The sequence below is a fragment of the Malaclemys terrapin genome, chromosome 10, assembly GCF_027887155.1.
Source record: "Malaclemys terrapin pileata isolate rMalTer1 chromosome 10, rMalTer1.hap1, whole genome shotgun sequence".
NCBI classification, from domain to species: Eukaryota; Metazoa; Chordata; order Testudines; family Emydidae; genus Malaclemys; species Malaclemys terrapin.
This window is the reverse complement of record NC_071514.1, coordinates 48751089-48768194: the sequence shown is the minus strand read 5'-3', so window position 1 is coordinate 48768194 and position 17106 is coordinate 48751089. Positions and strand designations below refer to the sequence as shown.

Here is a 17106-nt window from a genome sequence, read left to right as displayed (position 1 = left end):
ATAGCTGTTCTCCACTCTCCCTAGCTTATCCTGTCAATTCTTGTAGATAGTTGTAGTTATAGTTGTTGTATAGTCTTTAGATTGTTAAATAGTTGTAAATAGTTAGCGGGGGTTAAGGGGGCTTCTTCTCCCCCTTTTCCCCCCGGTGCATAGCCGGGCTCATGCCCAAGGCTCCTGGCTTTAAGCCGTGCGCGTCCTGTGCTAAGCCTATGCCAACGGGAGATCCACACGACCCGTGTCTGAAGTGTCTAGGAGAGTCCCACCGGACAGAAAAGTGCAAGATCTGTAAGGCTTTCAGACCGAGGACCAAAAAGGAGCAGGACTTTAGGCTTAGGCAGCTCCTCATGGAGGCAGCACTTAGCCCAGATCCTCCCTCGGCGCGCCAAGTTCTGGCACCGAGCGCCTCGGTGCGCAGCGCCCCTGCGGCACCGACCGGTACTACACTGCGAGCAGACGCGGATAAGGCCTCACGGCACTGGCCTCCTTCGGCACCGCGGCCGCCACAAGGGCCCCGGCGCCGTTCCCTGTCTCCAGGGCATAAGAAATCCCGCAAGACGCAGGGGACTGCTGTCCTGCAGACGCCGGCTCCCCCGGTACCAGTGGTAGAGCCGCGTCCGACTTTAGAGCGCCAGAAGTCGCAGATATCGGCTACACCGTTCACTCCTGCACCGGGGCCGTTGAGTCCGGTGCGAACTGGCTTACCACCTCGATCAGTGGTGGAGCCCTGTCTCCCGTCGACTCCGGAGACCTTTGCGACGGCAAAAGACCTTATCGGCTCCATCTCAACCCGCGGCACCGCCCGCTCCTCGCACAGTGCAATCCAGAGGCAAGCCTGCCCTGGTACGCCCGCCGTCTCCAAGCATGGACTCGCGGCACCACTCCAGGTCTCGGAGCAGGTCCCGACGCCGCTCACAGTCCCGGCGCCAACTTTCACCCCGGCACCGGTTGTACTCGCGGCCTAGCTCCTCTTCACGGCACCGATCTACGTCTCGGCACCGTCAGGATCATCAGTACCGATCAGAGTCACGATGTAGTTCTCGGCACCGGTACGAGGCCGCTCCAGTTCGAGGGGCCGCTCCCGGTACCACGTCTACAGGCGGTCGTCCTCGTCTTGGTCCAGATCCGGGTCTCGGCACCAACATGGCCAGCGGTACCGATCCCGATCACGGTACCGCTCACCGGCACCGCTCAGAAACCAATCGCCTGCGGATCGGCACCGTATCACACTGAGCCCATTCAGCCGCGTTCAGCACCGCCTTGGCCTTCGAGATCAGCGTCTCGCTCCTCCGACGGGGCTTCGCGATCAGCATACCCTCCTCAGAGTCAGGCTGCTGCTGACTTGGGTCACTGGCAGGAGGGGACAGAGGACCCTGCGCAGGACCCTACGCATTGGTCTTTCTGGACCCCTGGGCATATCACTAGGCGCAAGGGGCTCCACCATCAGCCTCTCGCTCGGCACGCTCTGAACCCAGAGTCCCGGAGGCCACCATCTCCCGCACCCCCAGGGGACATGGAGGCTCCCGTGCCTACACCACCTCAGGCCATGGACCCCGGGGCAGGGGATCCTCCGCTTCAGGGACCCTTAGAACAGGACCCCTCTTTAGACCCCTTGCCCCCGGAGGCATCCTCCTCATCTTCCCTGGATGAGGCGGTGGCGGGCACAACAGCCTCGGGCCTGCCCCCAATAGATCTTCGTGCCCACCAGGACCTATTACGTAGGGTGGCGCGTAATATGGACCTCCAGGCGGAGGAGATAGTAGAGGTGCAGGACCCGGTGGTGAGCATCCTGTCTGCTGATGCCCCATCCCGGGTGGCATTACCACTGATTCGGACGATTCAGGCTAATGCCACTACCATATGGCAAACCCCTGCCTCCGTTCCTCTCTACCCCGCTGGCTGTGGGTGGAAGTACTTCGTCCCCTCCAAGGACTATGAGTACCTGTATACCCATCCTCCACTGTGCTCACTGGTTGTGTCTTCGGTGAACGCAAGAGAGCGTCATGGCCAGCAGGCCGCAGTGCGCAAATCGAAGGACGCTAAGAGCTTCGATTTGTTCGGGCGTAAGGTGTACTTGGCGGGGGGTCTGCAGCTCAGAGCCGCGAACCAACAGGCGCTCTTGAGCCGCTACAGTTACAACTCATGGAACTCCATGGGTAAATTCAAAGAGTTGGTTTCCCAGGACTCAAGGGAGGAGTTTGGTGCCTTAGTGGAGGAGGGTCAGAAGGTGGTTAGGACCTCCTTACAAGCCTCCTTGGACATAGCGGACTCGGCCGCCAGGACACTAGCATCGGGCATCGCCATGCGACGCGTCTCCTGGCTTCAGGTTTCGGGCTTGCCGCCAGAACTGCAGCAGACCCTGCAGGATTTACCTTTCGAGGGCCAGGGGTTGTTCTCTGAGAAGACGGACTCTCGATTACAGAGCCTCAAGGACTCGAACTATCATGCGCTCCCTGGGGATGCATGTCCCAGGGCCCCAGCCTCAAAGGTTCTACCCTCCCCCGCCTCGTCTGAGACAGGACTTCGCCAGAAGGCGGGGACGAGGTGGTAGGCGAAGGTTGACCGCCCCTCAACCTGGTCAGAACCAGGGCCTGCCTAGGCCACCTTCAGGTCCTAGACAAAACTTTTGAAGGTGCGCTCGAGGATGGCGCCCCAGCCACTACCCAGGATCCATCTCCTTCCTTTTGGGATCGCCTCTCCCATTTCCACCGTGCTTGGTCCCTCATAACATCAGACCGTTGGGTCCTTTGCATGGTGGAGAGGGGATACGCTCTACAGTTTTCTTCGTTCCTCCCCTCCCCTCTCCCCCCCCCCCCCGTCCCTCTTCAGGGACCCTTCTCACGAGCATCTCCTTATACAGGAGGTTTTTGGCCTCCTCTCTTCTATGGGAGCCATAGAGGAGGTGCCACCAGAGTTAAGGGGCAGGGGGTTTTATTCCCGCTACTTCCTGATCCCCAAGTCAAAAGGGGGTCTGCAACCCATTTTAGACTTACACGGACTCAACAAATTCATAGTAAAGTTGAAGTTCCGCATGGTCTCTTTGGGGACCATCATCCCTTCCCTGGATCCTGGAGACTGGTTCGCCACCCTCGATATGAAGGACACATATTTTCACATAGCAATCTACCCCCCACACAGGCGCTTCCTTCGATTTGTAGTAAACAAGATGCACTACCAATTTGCCGTCCTTCCCTTCAGCTTGTCTGCCGCTCCGAGAGTGTTCACAAAATGTATGGCTGTCGTTGCAGTATACCTTCGTCGGCAAAGGATACAGGTGTTCCCGTATCTAGACGATTGGCTGGTGCGCGGCCGCACCAGGGAGCAAGTTCAAGCCTACGTCCAGATAATACTACAAACATTCCACGAGTTAGGCATCCTACTCAACAAGGAGAAGTCCACTCTGGAGCCAACCCAGAGTTTATCGGGGCAGTCCTAGACTCGCCCGAGCTCTTCTACCAGACAATTGGTTTCACACCATCACAAGCATCATTCGAGGGCTCCAGGCCTTCCCGATTACCACAATAAGGACGTGCCTTGGCCTGGTGGGTCACATGGCCTCTTGTACTTGCGTAACCAGGCATGCCAGACTTCGGCTTCGCCCACTTCAGGCCTGGGTATCATCGGTGTACCGTCCTTATCGGAACAACCTGAACATGGTGGTCACGGTTCCAAACTCGGTCTTGACCTCTCTCCCCTGGTGGTTGGATCACAAGGCGGTTTGCGCAAGAGTGCCGTTTCACGCCCCACAACCCTCCCCGCACCTGGTCACCGACGCTTCATCTCTAGGTTGGGGCGCTCACCTCGGGGAGCACCATACCCAGGGCCGGTGGACTGCATCCCAAGTAGCTCTGCAGATCAATGTTCGAGAGCTGATGGCGGTGCGCCTAGCCTGTCAGGCATTTCTCGGTCTCCTACATGGCCGTTGCATGTCAGTCCTCACCGACAACACCATGGCCATGTTCTACATCAACAAGCAAGGAGGAGCCCGATCGTCTCTCCTATGCCTAGAGGCTATCCGCCTGTGGGAGTTCTGCATTATCCACTCGATACATCTCACGGCATCTTTCCTCCCTGGAGTCCAGAACACGCTAGCGGACCGTCTCAGCAGGTCCTTCCAGACACACGAGTGGTCAATTCGTCCAGACATAATCTATTCCGTCTTCGAGAGGTGAGGATTTCCCCAGGTCGACCTGTTCGCATCTCGAGCCAACAGGAAGTGCCACGCGTTCTGCTCCCTACAAGGGCAATCTCCGGGCTCCCTGTCGGACGCTTTCCTTCTAACGTGGAAGGACCAGCTGTTCTGTGCTTTTCCTCCATTCCCACTGGTCCACAGGGTACTGCTCAAGCTACGCAGAGACCAGGCACGTATGATTCTAGTCGCTCCAGCTTGGCCAAGACAGCACTGGTACACCACGCTTCTGGAGCTATCGGTTCAAACACCGATCACGCTTCCTCTGTGCCCAGATCTGATCTCTCAGGACCACGGCCGACTCTGTCACCCCGACCTGCAGTCGCTCCACCTCACGGCATGGATGTCCATGGCTGAATCGGACAGAGCTGCAATGCTCGCATCCCATGCAACAGATTCTGCTGGGAAGTAGAAAGCCCTCTACACGGACCACCTACTTAGCCAAATGGAAGCGTTTCTCCTGTTGGTGCGGGCAGCGAGCCACGCCCCCCCTTGCAGGCGTCTATCCCCCTTGTGTTCGAATATCTCCTATCCCTGAAACAGTAGGGCTTGGCGATATCTTCAATCAGGGTTCACCTGGCCGCTATATCGGCGTTCCACCCAGGAGGACCCGCTTCCTTGGTCTTCTCTAACCCAATGGTTGTTAGATTCCTTAAGGGCTTAGAGCGACTGTACTCACAGCAACGCCAACCTGTTCCGGCGTGGGATCTCAACCTGGTTCTCTCCAAGCTCACAGGGCCCCCGTTCGAGCCATTGGCTACCTGCTCACTCATGTACCTATCTTGGAAGACAGTCTTCCTTGTAGCCATCACTTCAGCACGGCGTGTTTCTGAAATCAGGGCCCTTGCGTCTGAGCCTCCATATACAGTTTTCCTTAAAGACAAGGTGCAGCTTCGCCCCCCACCCTGCCTTTCTTCCCAAGGTAGTTTCACCTTTTCATGTGAACCAGGATATATTTCTCCCGTCTTCCATCCTAAGCCGCACGCTACCCATCAAGACCAGCATATGCACTCCTTGGACGTACGCAGAGCCCTGGCTTTCTATATTGAGCGTACAAAGCCGTTTAGGAAATCGACACAACTCTTCGTTGCAGTGGCCGACCGGATGAAGGGCTTACCGGTCTCCTCACAACGTCTCTCCTCTTGGATTACGTCCTGCATTCGTGCCTGCTACGACCTGGCCGGTGTCCCGACGCCGTGCCTCACCGCCCACTCTACGAGGGCCCAAGCCTCCTCAACTGCCTTCCTGGCTCATGTCCCGATCCAGGATATTTGTAAAGCAGCGGTTTGGTCATTGGTACACACCTTCGCTGCTCACTATGCGCTAGTACAGCAGTCCAGAGACTATGCTGCATTCGGATCAGCGGTTTTACACACAGCGATGTCTCTCTCCGACCCCACCGCCTAGGTAAGGCTTGGTAGTCACCTAATTGGAATCAATATGAGCAAGCACTCGAAGAAGAAAAAACGGTTACTCACCTTTGTAACTGTTGTTCTTCGAGATGTGTTGCTCATATCCATTCTAAACCCGCCCCCCTTCCCCTCTGTCAGAGTAGCTGGCAAGAAGGAACTGAGGGGGCGCTGGGTCGGCTGGGGTATATATCCAGCGCCATGAAGGCACCACTCTAGGGGGCTCCACAGTTGACCCACCAGGTGTTGCTAGGGTAGAAAATTTCTCTGATCGTGCACGCGGCGCGCGCGCACACCTAATTGGGATGGATATGAGGAACACATCTCGAAGAACAACAGTTACAAAGGTGAGTAACTGTTTTTTATCAACTGCCAGCCCTGTGGATCTCAGATGGGATTTGAGTCAGTCTGTGTTCCTTCCTTGCACATCATTCACCAATATTAAGGATTTTACAGGGCAAATTCTGCCCTCTGATGCCCATTCAGCCTGTTGTTTTCGATGGTGTAGCTGATTGGAGCTTAATAAATGATTCTGTTGATGAGCTGGAAGGAATTAGAATATAACAGGTCTGACTGAATAAACTTGAGTTAAAGGTGATATTTACATAGTTATTTCAAATTAAATTGCACATTAATCATTTGTGCTGGAAAATTTGTAGTATAACATGAATTTGAATATAACGCAGTAAAGCAGTACTCCGGGGGGGGCGGGGCTGCACACTCAGGTGGATCAAAGCAAGTTCGATATAGTGCGGTTTCACCTATAACACAGTAAGATTTTTTGGCTCCCGAGGACCGCGTTCTATCGGGGTAGAGGTGTTTTGCCTTTCATTCTGGTTTGCCTTGTGGTCAGGCATCGTACAGATCTGTGCTGATCTTTCTTCTCCTAGCAGTTAGTGATAGAAAGCTTCACACCTGGAGACACATGTAATATCCAGGGAAACCACATTCATTATAAATGTGAGTAGATGCAAAGTAGGAAGAGGAACAATATCATTAATAATATAATAATAATTAATTAATAAAAAGCCCAGTGAAGGCATTAACTTGGAAGTACATTCCTGATATTTCAGCTTCATTCATCAGGGTAATGAGATATCCTGGAAAAATTAACAGTCCTTTCAGATAATAAAACTTAAAAGGTAAGTACACCCATTTCTTTATATGACCAGAGCCAGTTTATATGACAGTGGCTGACAGTAAAAAGTAAACATTCTTATATCGATTGTATTGTGATATTGTGGGGAGATGACAGGCATTCTGGGAGGAAATGTTTACTTTTTAATTGCAGCAATTATAGAACTGGAAACCTCCTGCAGTTTTATTCTTTTAAACCTGCTGCAGCTCAGATGGCTATAGGGAAGGTAAAATACTTCTGCCAGGAGGCACTTCAAGTTCCACTGGAAATCAGTTTTGTCAGCTGTGCCTGATCTTTGCTGCCACATGAAGCATGTGATCAGAGGTTACTCTCTCTTGCTGCAATTTCTCCAGGTCTGCCCTGGAAATACCTTCTTAATAGCAGGTTAGAAGTTGTGAATTTCAGACTGTAATTCAGCTTTGCTTGTCTGGATAATCCATGCTGTTGAGGTGAAAGATAAAAATCTGCTTTAACAAAAGATGCATTGATTGACTCTTTTCACAAGACTGTATGTAACCCAGGAGGGAGGGATAGCTCAGTGTTTTGAGCATTGGCCTGCTAAACCCAGGGTTGTGAGTTCAGCCCTTGAGGGGGCCATGTAGGGATCTGGGACAAAAATCTGATCCATTTGGGGATTGGTCCTGCTTTGAGCAGGGGGTTGGACTAGATGACCTGCTGAGGTCCCTTCCAACCCTGATATTTCTATGATTCTAACCAAGCCAGAATGGTTAAGTGTGCTGTGATTCTTTTCTTTAAATGAAGATTATCAGCATAAAACAAACCGTAGCAAATTGCATTGCAATTAAGTGTGGGAGGTAATTTTATGCCTGTGGTTACATACGGATTCTTTTAAAAGACAGCCTTTGTTAGAAAACATCATAAACAACTTTTGTAGTGAAATAAACTGTATATGTCTGGAACATTAGCAAAGAGCCTCACCATGTGGCTCTGACTTTAATTGCTATGATATAATCTGAAATAGGAAAATGGCAGCATTTCAGAACAGATCACCTTTGATGCCGTCAGAATAGCTCATTTTACAGCCAGACTTTGTTGTCCACATATTTTTGCAACAAAAGAAAGCAACTAGATGCAGGGCCGGCTCCAGCTTTTTGCTGCCCCAAGCGAAAAGAGGAGAAAAAAAAAAAAAAGATAAAGCTGATCGGCGGCAATTCGGCAGCACTTCAGCAGCAGCTCAAAGAGGAAGAGAGGGACTGAGGGACCTGCCGCTGCATTGCTGCTGAAGACCCAGACATGCCGCCCCTTTCCATTGGCCGCCCCAAGCACCTGCTTCCTTCGCTGGTGCCTGGAGCTGGTCCTGACTGGATGGTTACTGAGTATGTGATAGTTAAGTTGTCAGTTTTGCTACTGAACCTAAAAGCAGACCTTTTTGTAGCTTAAAGAAAGTCTTTATCCTCCCTCCATTATGGCTTTTTCTGATAAGATCCCAAACCGCTGGCACTATGATGAGACCTATGAAATGCCAACTTGATTCTAACAAAATAAGTTTCACATATGTAGGGTGACCAGATGCCCCGTTTTTAAAGGGGATAGTCCTATATTTAAGCCATCCTGCAGGTGTCCTGACTTTCTTAAAAATCGTCAAAATGTCCTGTATTTTCTCTCTCCCCCCGTCAGTAATGGTGGGTCCTGCTGCTGGCTGGATCTCTTCTCGCCAGCTGCCCACCCACCAGCGGTGAGTGAGAGGGTCCAGTTGTCGAGGATGGGGGTGGGTGTGCAAGGCTGGTGGCGAAACTACAGTGCATGGGGCCAGCTGCTCCTCCTGCTGCTCCGTCAGCACAGCCCCCTGCTGCATGCCGTCTCTTGGCCAGCAGGCCCCTTCCCCCCCCCCCCCCCCCGTCCTGTTTCCAGCCAGCACTGGCTGCGCACTGCGAGCTGCGGTGATTGGTAAGTGCAGGCAGGCACCAGGCGGTGGCCAGCTATGTATCACCTCTGTTGCCCACCCCCCGTCCCTTTACGTACTCCCCTTCTCGCTATCCTCTCCCTGCTGTGCCCCTTCACACCCCTTCCCCAGCCCCGTTTGTCCTCCATATTGTCTCAGGCGGTGTGCGTCCCACTCCCAGCACTGCACGGAGAACCAGCCTCTGGTCGGAGTGCTCAGCTCACCAACAGCCTGGTTGTCAGGCTCCTTCCTTCCCCCACTGCCTCTGGCTGGGTTGGTGCCCCAGGAAAGCCCAAGACCCTCCGGCCCGGGGCACTGGCCAGGAGGAGCCGAACCCTGCATGTGCCAAAGCCCCACAGAGTGCTGCCACGGGGAAGCCTCTCTGCTTGTCAGCTAAGCTCTGAAGTGGTGGTGGGAAGCAATTTCCAGCCTGTTTGTGCCCTGACCCTCAAGGCTCCACAGCAGCCCCCCAGGCAGGGGCTTAGCACCCTCTTTGCCTGCCCACCCCCTTGGGTCCTACCCCCAGGGAGTGTGGGGCTGCTCCATCCCCTAGGTATTCTTCTCTGCTGAGCTGGGTTCGCTGAAGCCCCTGCAATCAGGTTCTCTGGGCCCTGGTGCACAGTGCATCCTTAGGGCTTAACCCCTTCCTGCCCACGCTGTAGCCGAGTGACAGGAGGCAGCTGTGTTATGTCTGCAGCCAGCAGCAGCCTGGAGGTGTTAGCTGCCTTTCGACACTTTGTAGGCAATAAGGGATAAGCTACTTCCAGCAGCGGGGGGAAGGAGAAGAGATGAGCTCTGCAAAGACATGGGCTAAGTCAACCTTTCCCTCGTCCACCCTCCTCCCACAACTGGAAGCAACTCCCATCCCTTCCCTACCACACAGTGCTGAAAGGCTGCTGCTGGCCACATTCTGGTGTGAACCGTGGCAGAAATCTGGGGACGGGGCCATGTGACTCTGTGCCCCCTTCCGCCCCCTTCCCCCCAGTGTGTTGCCTTGGAAGACGCGGTACCAGGAGAGGCGGGTCCATCCCGGGGCCCAGCCAGGCATGGCGGGCGGAGAATGCCAGGCAGGGAAGGTTGGGTTGGTCATTCACCTCCCCCCTCCTCCCCCGTATAAGAGAGTTGTAGAAGAGTGTGTGTGTCTGTGTTACTTCTCCCCATGTGTTTGTGGGGTGGGGGTAGGGGTATATGTATCACTCCTCCTGGTGTGAACCCTAAAGCCTTAAAGATAAGGTAAATAAAAAATCCAACTATAGTAACTCCTCACTTAATGTTGTAGTTAGGTTCCTGAAAAATGCTACTTTAAGCAAAACGATGTTAAGCGAATCCAATTTCCCCATAAGAATGAATATAAATAGGGGAGGTTAAGTTTCAGGGAAAAAATTTTCACCAGACAAAAGTCATTATATACATATACAGTGAAGTTTTTTTAAATAATTTTTAAACAAACATTTTAATACTGTACTCACCAGTGATGATTGTGAAGCGTGGTTGAGGCAGGGGCATAGCAAAGTTGGGGCATGTGGGCTTGCCCCACTCTGCCCGCCTGGTGTTCCAGCCAGGGAGTGGGGTCAGGGCACGGGGGCTTGCCCCATTCTGCCCACCCAGCATTCCTACCAGGGAGCGGGGTTGGAGGCTTGCTCGCTCGCCGGGTGAGCATAGCGGGGCGAACCAAACAACCTTGTAATGGAACATTGTGCGACTTTAAACGAGCAGGGCCGGCTCTAGGCACCAGCAAAACAAGCTGGTGCTTGGGGCGGCACATTTTTAGGGGCGGCATGGCCGGCGCCAGAATGCCGCCCCTAAAAATGTGCCCCGACCGCCCTAGCTCACCTCCGCTGCTGCTGCCACGGCGCGCGAAACAGTTGATTCGCACGCCGCTACTTGCCCTCCCTCCCAGGCTCTCAAACCTGGGAGGGAGGGGGAGATCCCGAGCGGCCGCGGCATGGTGCCGCTTCTCCCCCTCCCTCCTAGGCTTGAGAGCCTGGGGGGAGGAGGCAGGGCTGGGAATTTGGGGAAGGGGCGGAGTTGAGGCGGGGCCGGGGTAATTAAATTAGGGGCGGGGGGGGCAAAATTGTTTTTGCTTTGGGCGGCAAAAATCCTAGAGCCGGCCCTGTAAACGAGTATGTTCTCTAATGGATCAGCAACCTAATAAGGAAACAATGTTAACCAGGACGACTTTATGTGAGGAGTTACTGTATGTAGTGTTTCTTTTTAACGGGCTAATTTTACCAGTGTCCCGTATTCAGCATAGGGAAATCTGGTAACCCCACGCATATGGTATGCATTAACCGAATGCAGGAACATGCTGATCAGTCCCACTATAATGGATACGTTCTTAATGACTTTTTAAGTTTCCTGGAAGGGCATTTGTTAAATTTATTGATATTCTGGCAGCGTTTTGAACAATTGTGCTTGTTTTTTCAGACCCCTGAGATGAACTCTGTCGCCACATCCCCTATAAAACCTACTCAAGAAGAGCAATCACTGACTCCTCCTGGAAAGGTGATTGCCGTCAGCACCAGGAGTCCAGGTTGTGCACGAAACCAATCTGCTCTTCGCAACAAGACCTTTTCTCCCAATGTTAGTTCCAGCTCCTCAGGTGAGCACCCATGGGAATGACTTCAGTGGATCATACCATTGGTCCACTAAGTCACTACCCCAGTGTTCCATCCTTCAGAGGAAACCCTTCTCATAATTAAGGCTAAGATTATGTCATGGAAGTCACGGAATCGGTGAGACCTCTGACACTTTCAGCTTCAGCTGCTGCAGGTGGTGGTAGGGGCCCTGCAACTTTCAGCCACTGCGGGTAGTGGGTGCTGAACCCCCCACCCCTCCTTCCATCCGTCAGCAGGGCTTGGGCTCTCATCCCACTGTCAGCCCCATTTTTGTCAGTTGTTTTTTTTTTTTTTTTTTTTTAGTAAAAGTCAGGGGCAGGTCATGGACTTCTGTGCATTTTTGTTTATTGCCTGTGACCTGTCCCTGACTTTTACTAAAAATAACCATGACAAAAATCTTAAACTTACCCATAATGCACCTGGTCTGTTCTGCAATATTATTTCTGTGTCTGGTTGGGAAGGGATGATAATTCATTCTTGACAGTTGAAGACGCATATCCCTGGTAATTTATCTAGAGTGACTACAAGTTACTTGTATACAGGTTTATTTTTTTGAATCCTACAAACTACCCACCTCAATAATGAATTTACATGTGGGAATACTGCAGGTTAACATTATGTGACTTTAAAACATTTTCCAATCAAGGAAGCCGCTCACTAGTCAGTCTTCCTGGGGAAGCTTGCTTCTGTGAGATAATGACTGATGTTGGATTGTACAGTGTTATAAGGGTGAAGGATGTGGGGATAATAAGTATGTTGGTTAAGATCAGGTAAAATAACATTTAAAATGAGACATTCCTGTGTCATTCTACCAAGTTGGAATACTGAATGAGCATGAATTGCCTTCTTATTCCACTAGAGGGGATAGTTAGTCACTTGTCAGCCACAACTGTGTGAACAGAGAATTTCAATGTTCTCAGTCTAGTTGCTTTTGTCATCACACATTTTATGGCTTGCAGAACAGGCCATGAAGGTGTCAAGCTTTTTTATATCAGCATTTTTATATCATTATTGTAATGCCAGTGCCTTAATGAGCAATTTAATTAATGCTATAAAACACAGTACTTAGGGCTCTGTGTGTTTCTCATTATAGAGTAATATGTAGCAGTTTCATCTTAGTTTAAATCTTCATTGCATTTGTTTGCAGACGAGTGTATTTTAATTTTCAGGAAAGAGCCCAGTAATTTTTTAGGTCTAACTGTAAAAAACCTTTTTGTTAGTGAAAAGAAAGATGGGGGCAGTGGGGTGGGAAAGGGAAGTCAATCACCAGGGGAAAGGAGAGGTGAGGGCATAGGACTACACTCTGAGGGAGGGGGCAGGCAGTGTGTGTGGGAGGAGCAGCTGAGGGGAAACGGTCTCTGGGGCAAGGATCCTGAGGGAGGGGGAGCTGAAGAAGGGTGGGGGTCAGTTTGCTCTCAGACTAGCAGGGAGCACCCTCACCTCTCCCTGGGAGGAGACTGCGGACAGACTCTTCTGGTCCACAGCCATCTTGACCACTGGCAGTTGCAGCTTCAAGGACGGGTGTGTGTCCGTGCTGTGCTGCAAATTCTGCCAGCAGTGCTGAGCTCGTGGGGGATGAAGGCTGCACTGCTGGCCAACACAGAGATTGACCTGTCCTCCACCGACATCCCACTCACCAGATAAGTCTCCTTCAGCTACCACCAGAAGGCATCTCAACAGCTGACTAATGTTACAATAGTGCCCAAAGACCTTAATCAGTAGGAGTCCCCCATTGTGCTAAGCACCATGGAAACCATTAAGAAGGCCCAGTTCCTGTTCCACAGATCTCTATAATTATCTCCCTTATAATTCGATACGGCAGAAAGGCAAGTATTATTATTCCCATGTTATAGTAATGGGAACTGAGGCACAGCTTCCAAACACAGAGGTACTTTAAAAAAAAAAAAATTATATATGCGCGCACACAAACTCTAAATAATAAGGCTCAATTTTTTTCCTCAAATTTAAAATGTGGAATTCTCTTGGTGCTCGATTTTAAATATTTTCCTGTGAGAACTGCAACTCAATCACTGTAGTGCTGTTTTAAGGGCCTTCTGAAAAATAACTAGCCTTTAAACCAAAGTGAAAGTGACTTAAAAGTGTCAAGTATCAGAGGGGTAGCCATGTTAGTCTGAATCTGTAAAAAGCAACAGAGGGTTCTGTAACACCTTTAAGACTAACAGAAGTATTGGGAGCATAAGCTTTCGTGGGAAAGAACCTCACTTCTTCAGAAGAACTTCACTTCTTGCATCTGAAGAAGTGAGGTTCTTACCCACAAAAGCTTATGCTCCCAATACTTCTGTTAGTCTTAAAGGTGCCACAGGACCCTCTGTTGCTTTTTAAAACTGTTGGTTTCACTCCTGTTTATAGTCAGTTTCTAGCCTATTTTTATTTGTAGTTGGGGTATGTCCTACCTGCCAGATCGGCGGACAGTGATCGATCCAGCAGGGGTTGATTTATTGCATCTAGACTAGACGCGATGAATCGATCCCTGAACGCTCTCCTGTCAACTCCTGTATTCCGCTGCTGTGAGAGGCACAGGCAGAGTCGACGGAGCAGCGGCAGCGGTCGACTCACTGCAGTGAAGACACCGCAGTGAGTAGATCTAAGTACGTCGACTCTAGCTATATTCTTCACGTAGCTGAAGTTGCGTAACTTAGATCAATTCCTCTCCCCTTCTCCCCCTCCCCCCCAACCCTCCAGTGTAGACCAGGCCTTTGGTAACACCCCTAGAGCTCCATGCAGCTGCAGTATTAAAATCACCAGGCCTTCTCCTAGTAGGATGTTTCCAAAAGTGAAATGATCTATTCCAATGTTAAACAGTGTCCCCTAAGTGACTAGCCACAAGATGTCAGATATTCATTTAATTTTCTTTCTTTATATAGGAGTTAACTTAGAAATTAGCTGACAGGAGCACTATACCTATCATCTGCAAAGTAAGTTTTCAGGTGCTTAAGTAGCCCCTGGAATCATGGTTAAAGTTGCTCCCCCCCCACCAAATCTGAAATGGTATTCCTGCCAGTGAAACAGAAAATCCAGTATACACACAGCTCTAATTGAGATATTATATTGTATATCTGTCCCTTAGAAATAAAAAAAAAGGTGCCTGCTTCTATATAACTTCTTGTTCACATCTCTTACTAGTTATACGTTAGCCTGCATCATTCACACCTGCTAATCACAACATATAGAGATATAGTGCCACTCTTATGTTACAGGATTTTACTCACTAAGGTGAAAATAATGTAAAATCATAATTTGAATTTAAGTAGTTTTTTACACTATCAATATGGTTCTTAGTAGCACTGATCTGGGTGCTGAATTTGGAAATTACTCCCAGATAGTAAATCTAAGATGTATTTTCAGTGGTCTGGATCATAACTTTGTTAGTACACAGTAACAAACTCCATCTCATCCATGCATGAAGTGCTATTAAAAGTCTGCAGTATAATGGCTGCCAGAAAATAAATTGTCAGGTTTTTAGAAATGAACCATCTAGCTGTGGTTTCTCAGTGCTTTTTATCCTGAGCCTTTCTGACTTCTAACTTCTTCTTATAGCTAAATTGAGTTAGCTTTTCCAACAGAAAGTAACAATTTGAAAGCCAGCTTGTGCACACTCTTAAGTCTAAGGGGAATTGAAAGCCTTGACTAACAGGCAGCTTCAGAGCAGCAGCAAAGGAGGCCAGGATGAGGAAAAAGGGGATTGTACACTGCTGGGGAAAAACAAGCAGAGCAGTTAGGAGAGATACAGTGTGAACTAGAAAGTTTAAACAAAATTAAATTTGATCCCATAAACTATATTGCATCCACTGAATGGTGTCTTACTTTGTACATTTGATACCCCTTTTTACTGCTTTATATAAGAAAATACCTTCTGATGTCAGTTTTGTTTAACTCTTTTTTTTTTTTTTTTTTTTTTGCCAAATAAAAATTGGTAACTAGTTGCATCACAAACCATGTGGGCTTTGCTCTCCTGGTTTGTAACCAAAACCTCTAGGTGATTTTTAGAAAGGATGGTGTGGCCTAGTTAACTGAACCTGGCCACTGCCACTGACTTGTGTGGCCTTAACCAAATTACTATGAATTGATTTTTTTTTTTTTTTTTTAAACTGTCTCATTTGAAGTCAATGAGAATTGTGTTGCTCAGTAGCTCTTCAAAATCTTGAAATAGATTTCTTAGAGTTCAGCATCCACGATTGTAGTTAAGTTTCAAAAGGGCTGGAGCTCCTGGGTGCTGAGCTCATTTGAAATGCGGCCCTACGCTTTTATCTCATATGTATCTGAGTGTCCGCATCTGTAAAATGGGGAACACATATCCACTGCAAACTAGGTAAGTCAGGGTTAATGTTCTTCAAAGCACTCTTTAAGTAAAGTATTATGCATTATAATAAACTGTTATATAGAGACCCAATTTTATATGAACAATGTAAATTTCACACACTTTCCAGTTGTCATCATAGCATATTAGCAATATTGGATTTCAGCCAGTGTGCTTTCAAAACTGATTGGCTGCTTGGAGTGTGACATTGCATTGTTGACCAAACCAAGATATTTTCCGTTTACATTTAATTTTCAAAAAATGAAATTATCACTAAACCATCATAACCGTATTTAATTATGCAAAAATCTATTGCCTCGTACCTCTGGGAATAGTGGCGGGGTGTTTCTAGTGAACTGAGCAATGGTCTCTCAATTTACTGTAATCAGAAACTTACATAGGGATTGTACCCTTGTATTTACCTTGTTGTTCAACTATATTTCATACTTTAGTTTTTTCAAATACAGTATCAATCTGAACCAGAAATAAACAATACAAGAGTCTTGGACACTGAGCCCATATTTGCATTACACTCCTTTTGCTAGTGAAAATATCAGTCATGTACATCTACCATTTGGGAAACCCGCCCTCAACTGTTTCAGCAAATATAAGAGATACACTTCTCAGTATAGTCATGTGAGACTCTGAATCAGATCCATAGATGTCTCTGTCTGTATTAATGTGTTGCTTTTGGTTAACTATTTTCATCCAAAGATCTCAAAGCAAATGAATGAGTTGCAATATCACTGTGAAGTAGATAAGTGTATCCCCATTGTATAGATGGGGAGACTGAAACACAAAGGTTGAGAGTTGCCCAGGGTCACACAGTGAGTCAGTCGGTAGCAGAGCCAGGAATATAATCTAGGAGTCCTGATTCCCAGTTCTGTTCTCCATCTACTAAATATAATTCCATTAGTTTTTATTTTGTTAAATGGTTGATTAAAATCTTCCAGGTTTGAGGAACCCCCCTAGACCTCTCTTGGCGGCTGGTCCCTCAAGTTCTGGAGGAGCTGATGCAGACGGTGGGCTCTTTGCAGTTCCCACGACTCTACCACCCAATAGCCGACATGGAAAGCTGTTCGTGCCTAGCAAGGAAGCAGAACTGACCTTCCGACAGCACTTGGACACAATTAGTGTAAGTGAAACTGTTGCAGGGTGACTGGCACCTTTAAGAGGGAGCAGGGTCCAGTGTACCTCTGACTGATTACCTGCTGCCCAACTGGGTTTAAGGGATGGCACCTGGGCCTTATATAGGGGGAGACAGCAGCAGGAGAAGATAGGCTACCCACAGATGTCTCAACCCAGAGAGGTAAGGGTGCAGCTAGAGGAAGAAGCTGTGACAGAGGCTGTAGAGAGCAGGAGGCTCCCACAGGAGACCCAGAGTAACCAGGGGAGGGCCAAGAGAGCCCAAAGAGGGGTTGCCTGCTGATTTTTCTGACCAAGAGAAAAAGAATTGAAGAAGGCTGAGCTCCAGCTAGGAAGCGCAGGGAGCGGCTGCTTGGTGGAGAGCAGACTGGGACAGAAGAGCTCCGGA

The 17106-nt window shown here is 49.4% G+C and overlaps 1 protein-coding gene across 4 annotated transcripts in view; it reads left to right on the top strand.

The window, feature by feature from the left end:
- Positions 1 to 17106, top strand: part of CRAMP1 (cramped chromatin regulator homolog 1) — a 120337-nt gene that overhangs the window by 61457 nt on the left and 41774 nt on the right. For all 4 annotated transcript variants that reach the window (XM_054041597.1, XM_054041595.1, XM_054041596.1 and 1 more), the window contains exons 11-12: positions 11064 to 11238; positions 16526 to 16707. In XM_054041597.1, the coding sequence (XP_053897572.1) occupies positions 11064 to 11238; positions 16526 to 16707 (357 nt within the window). The remainder of the gene's footprint in view (positions 1 to 11063; positions 11239 to 16525; positions 16708 to 17106) is intronic.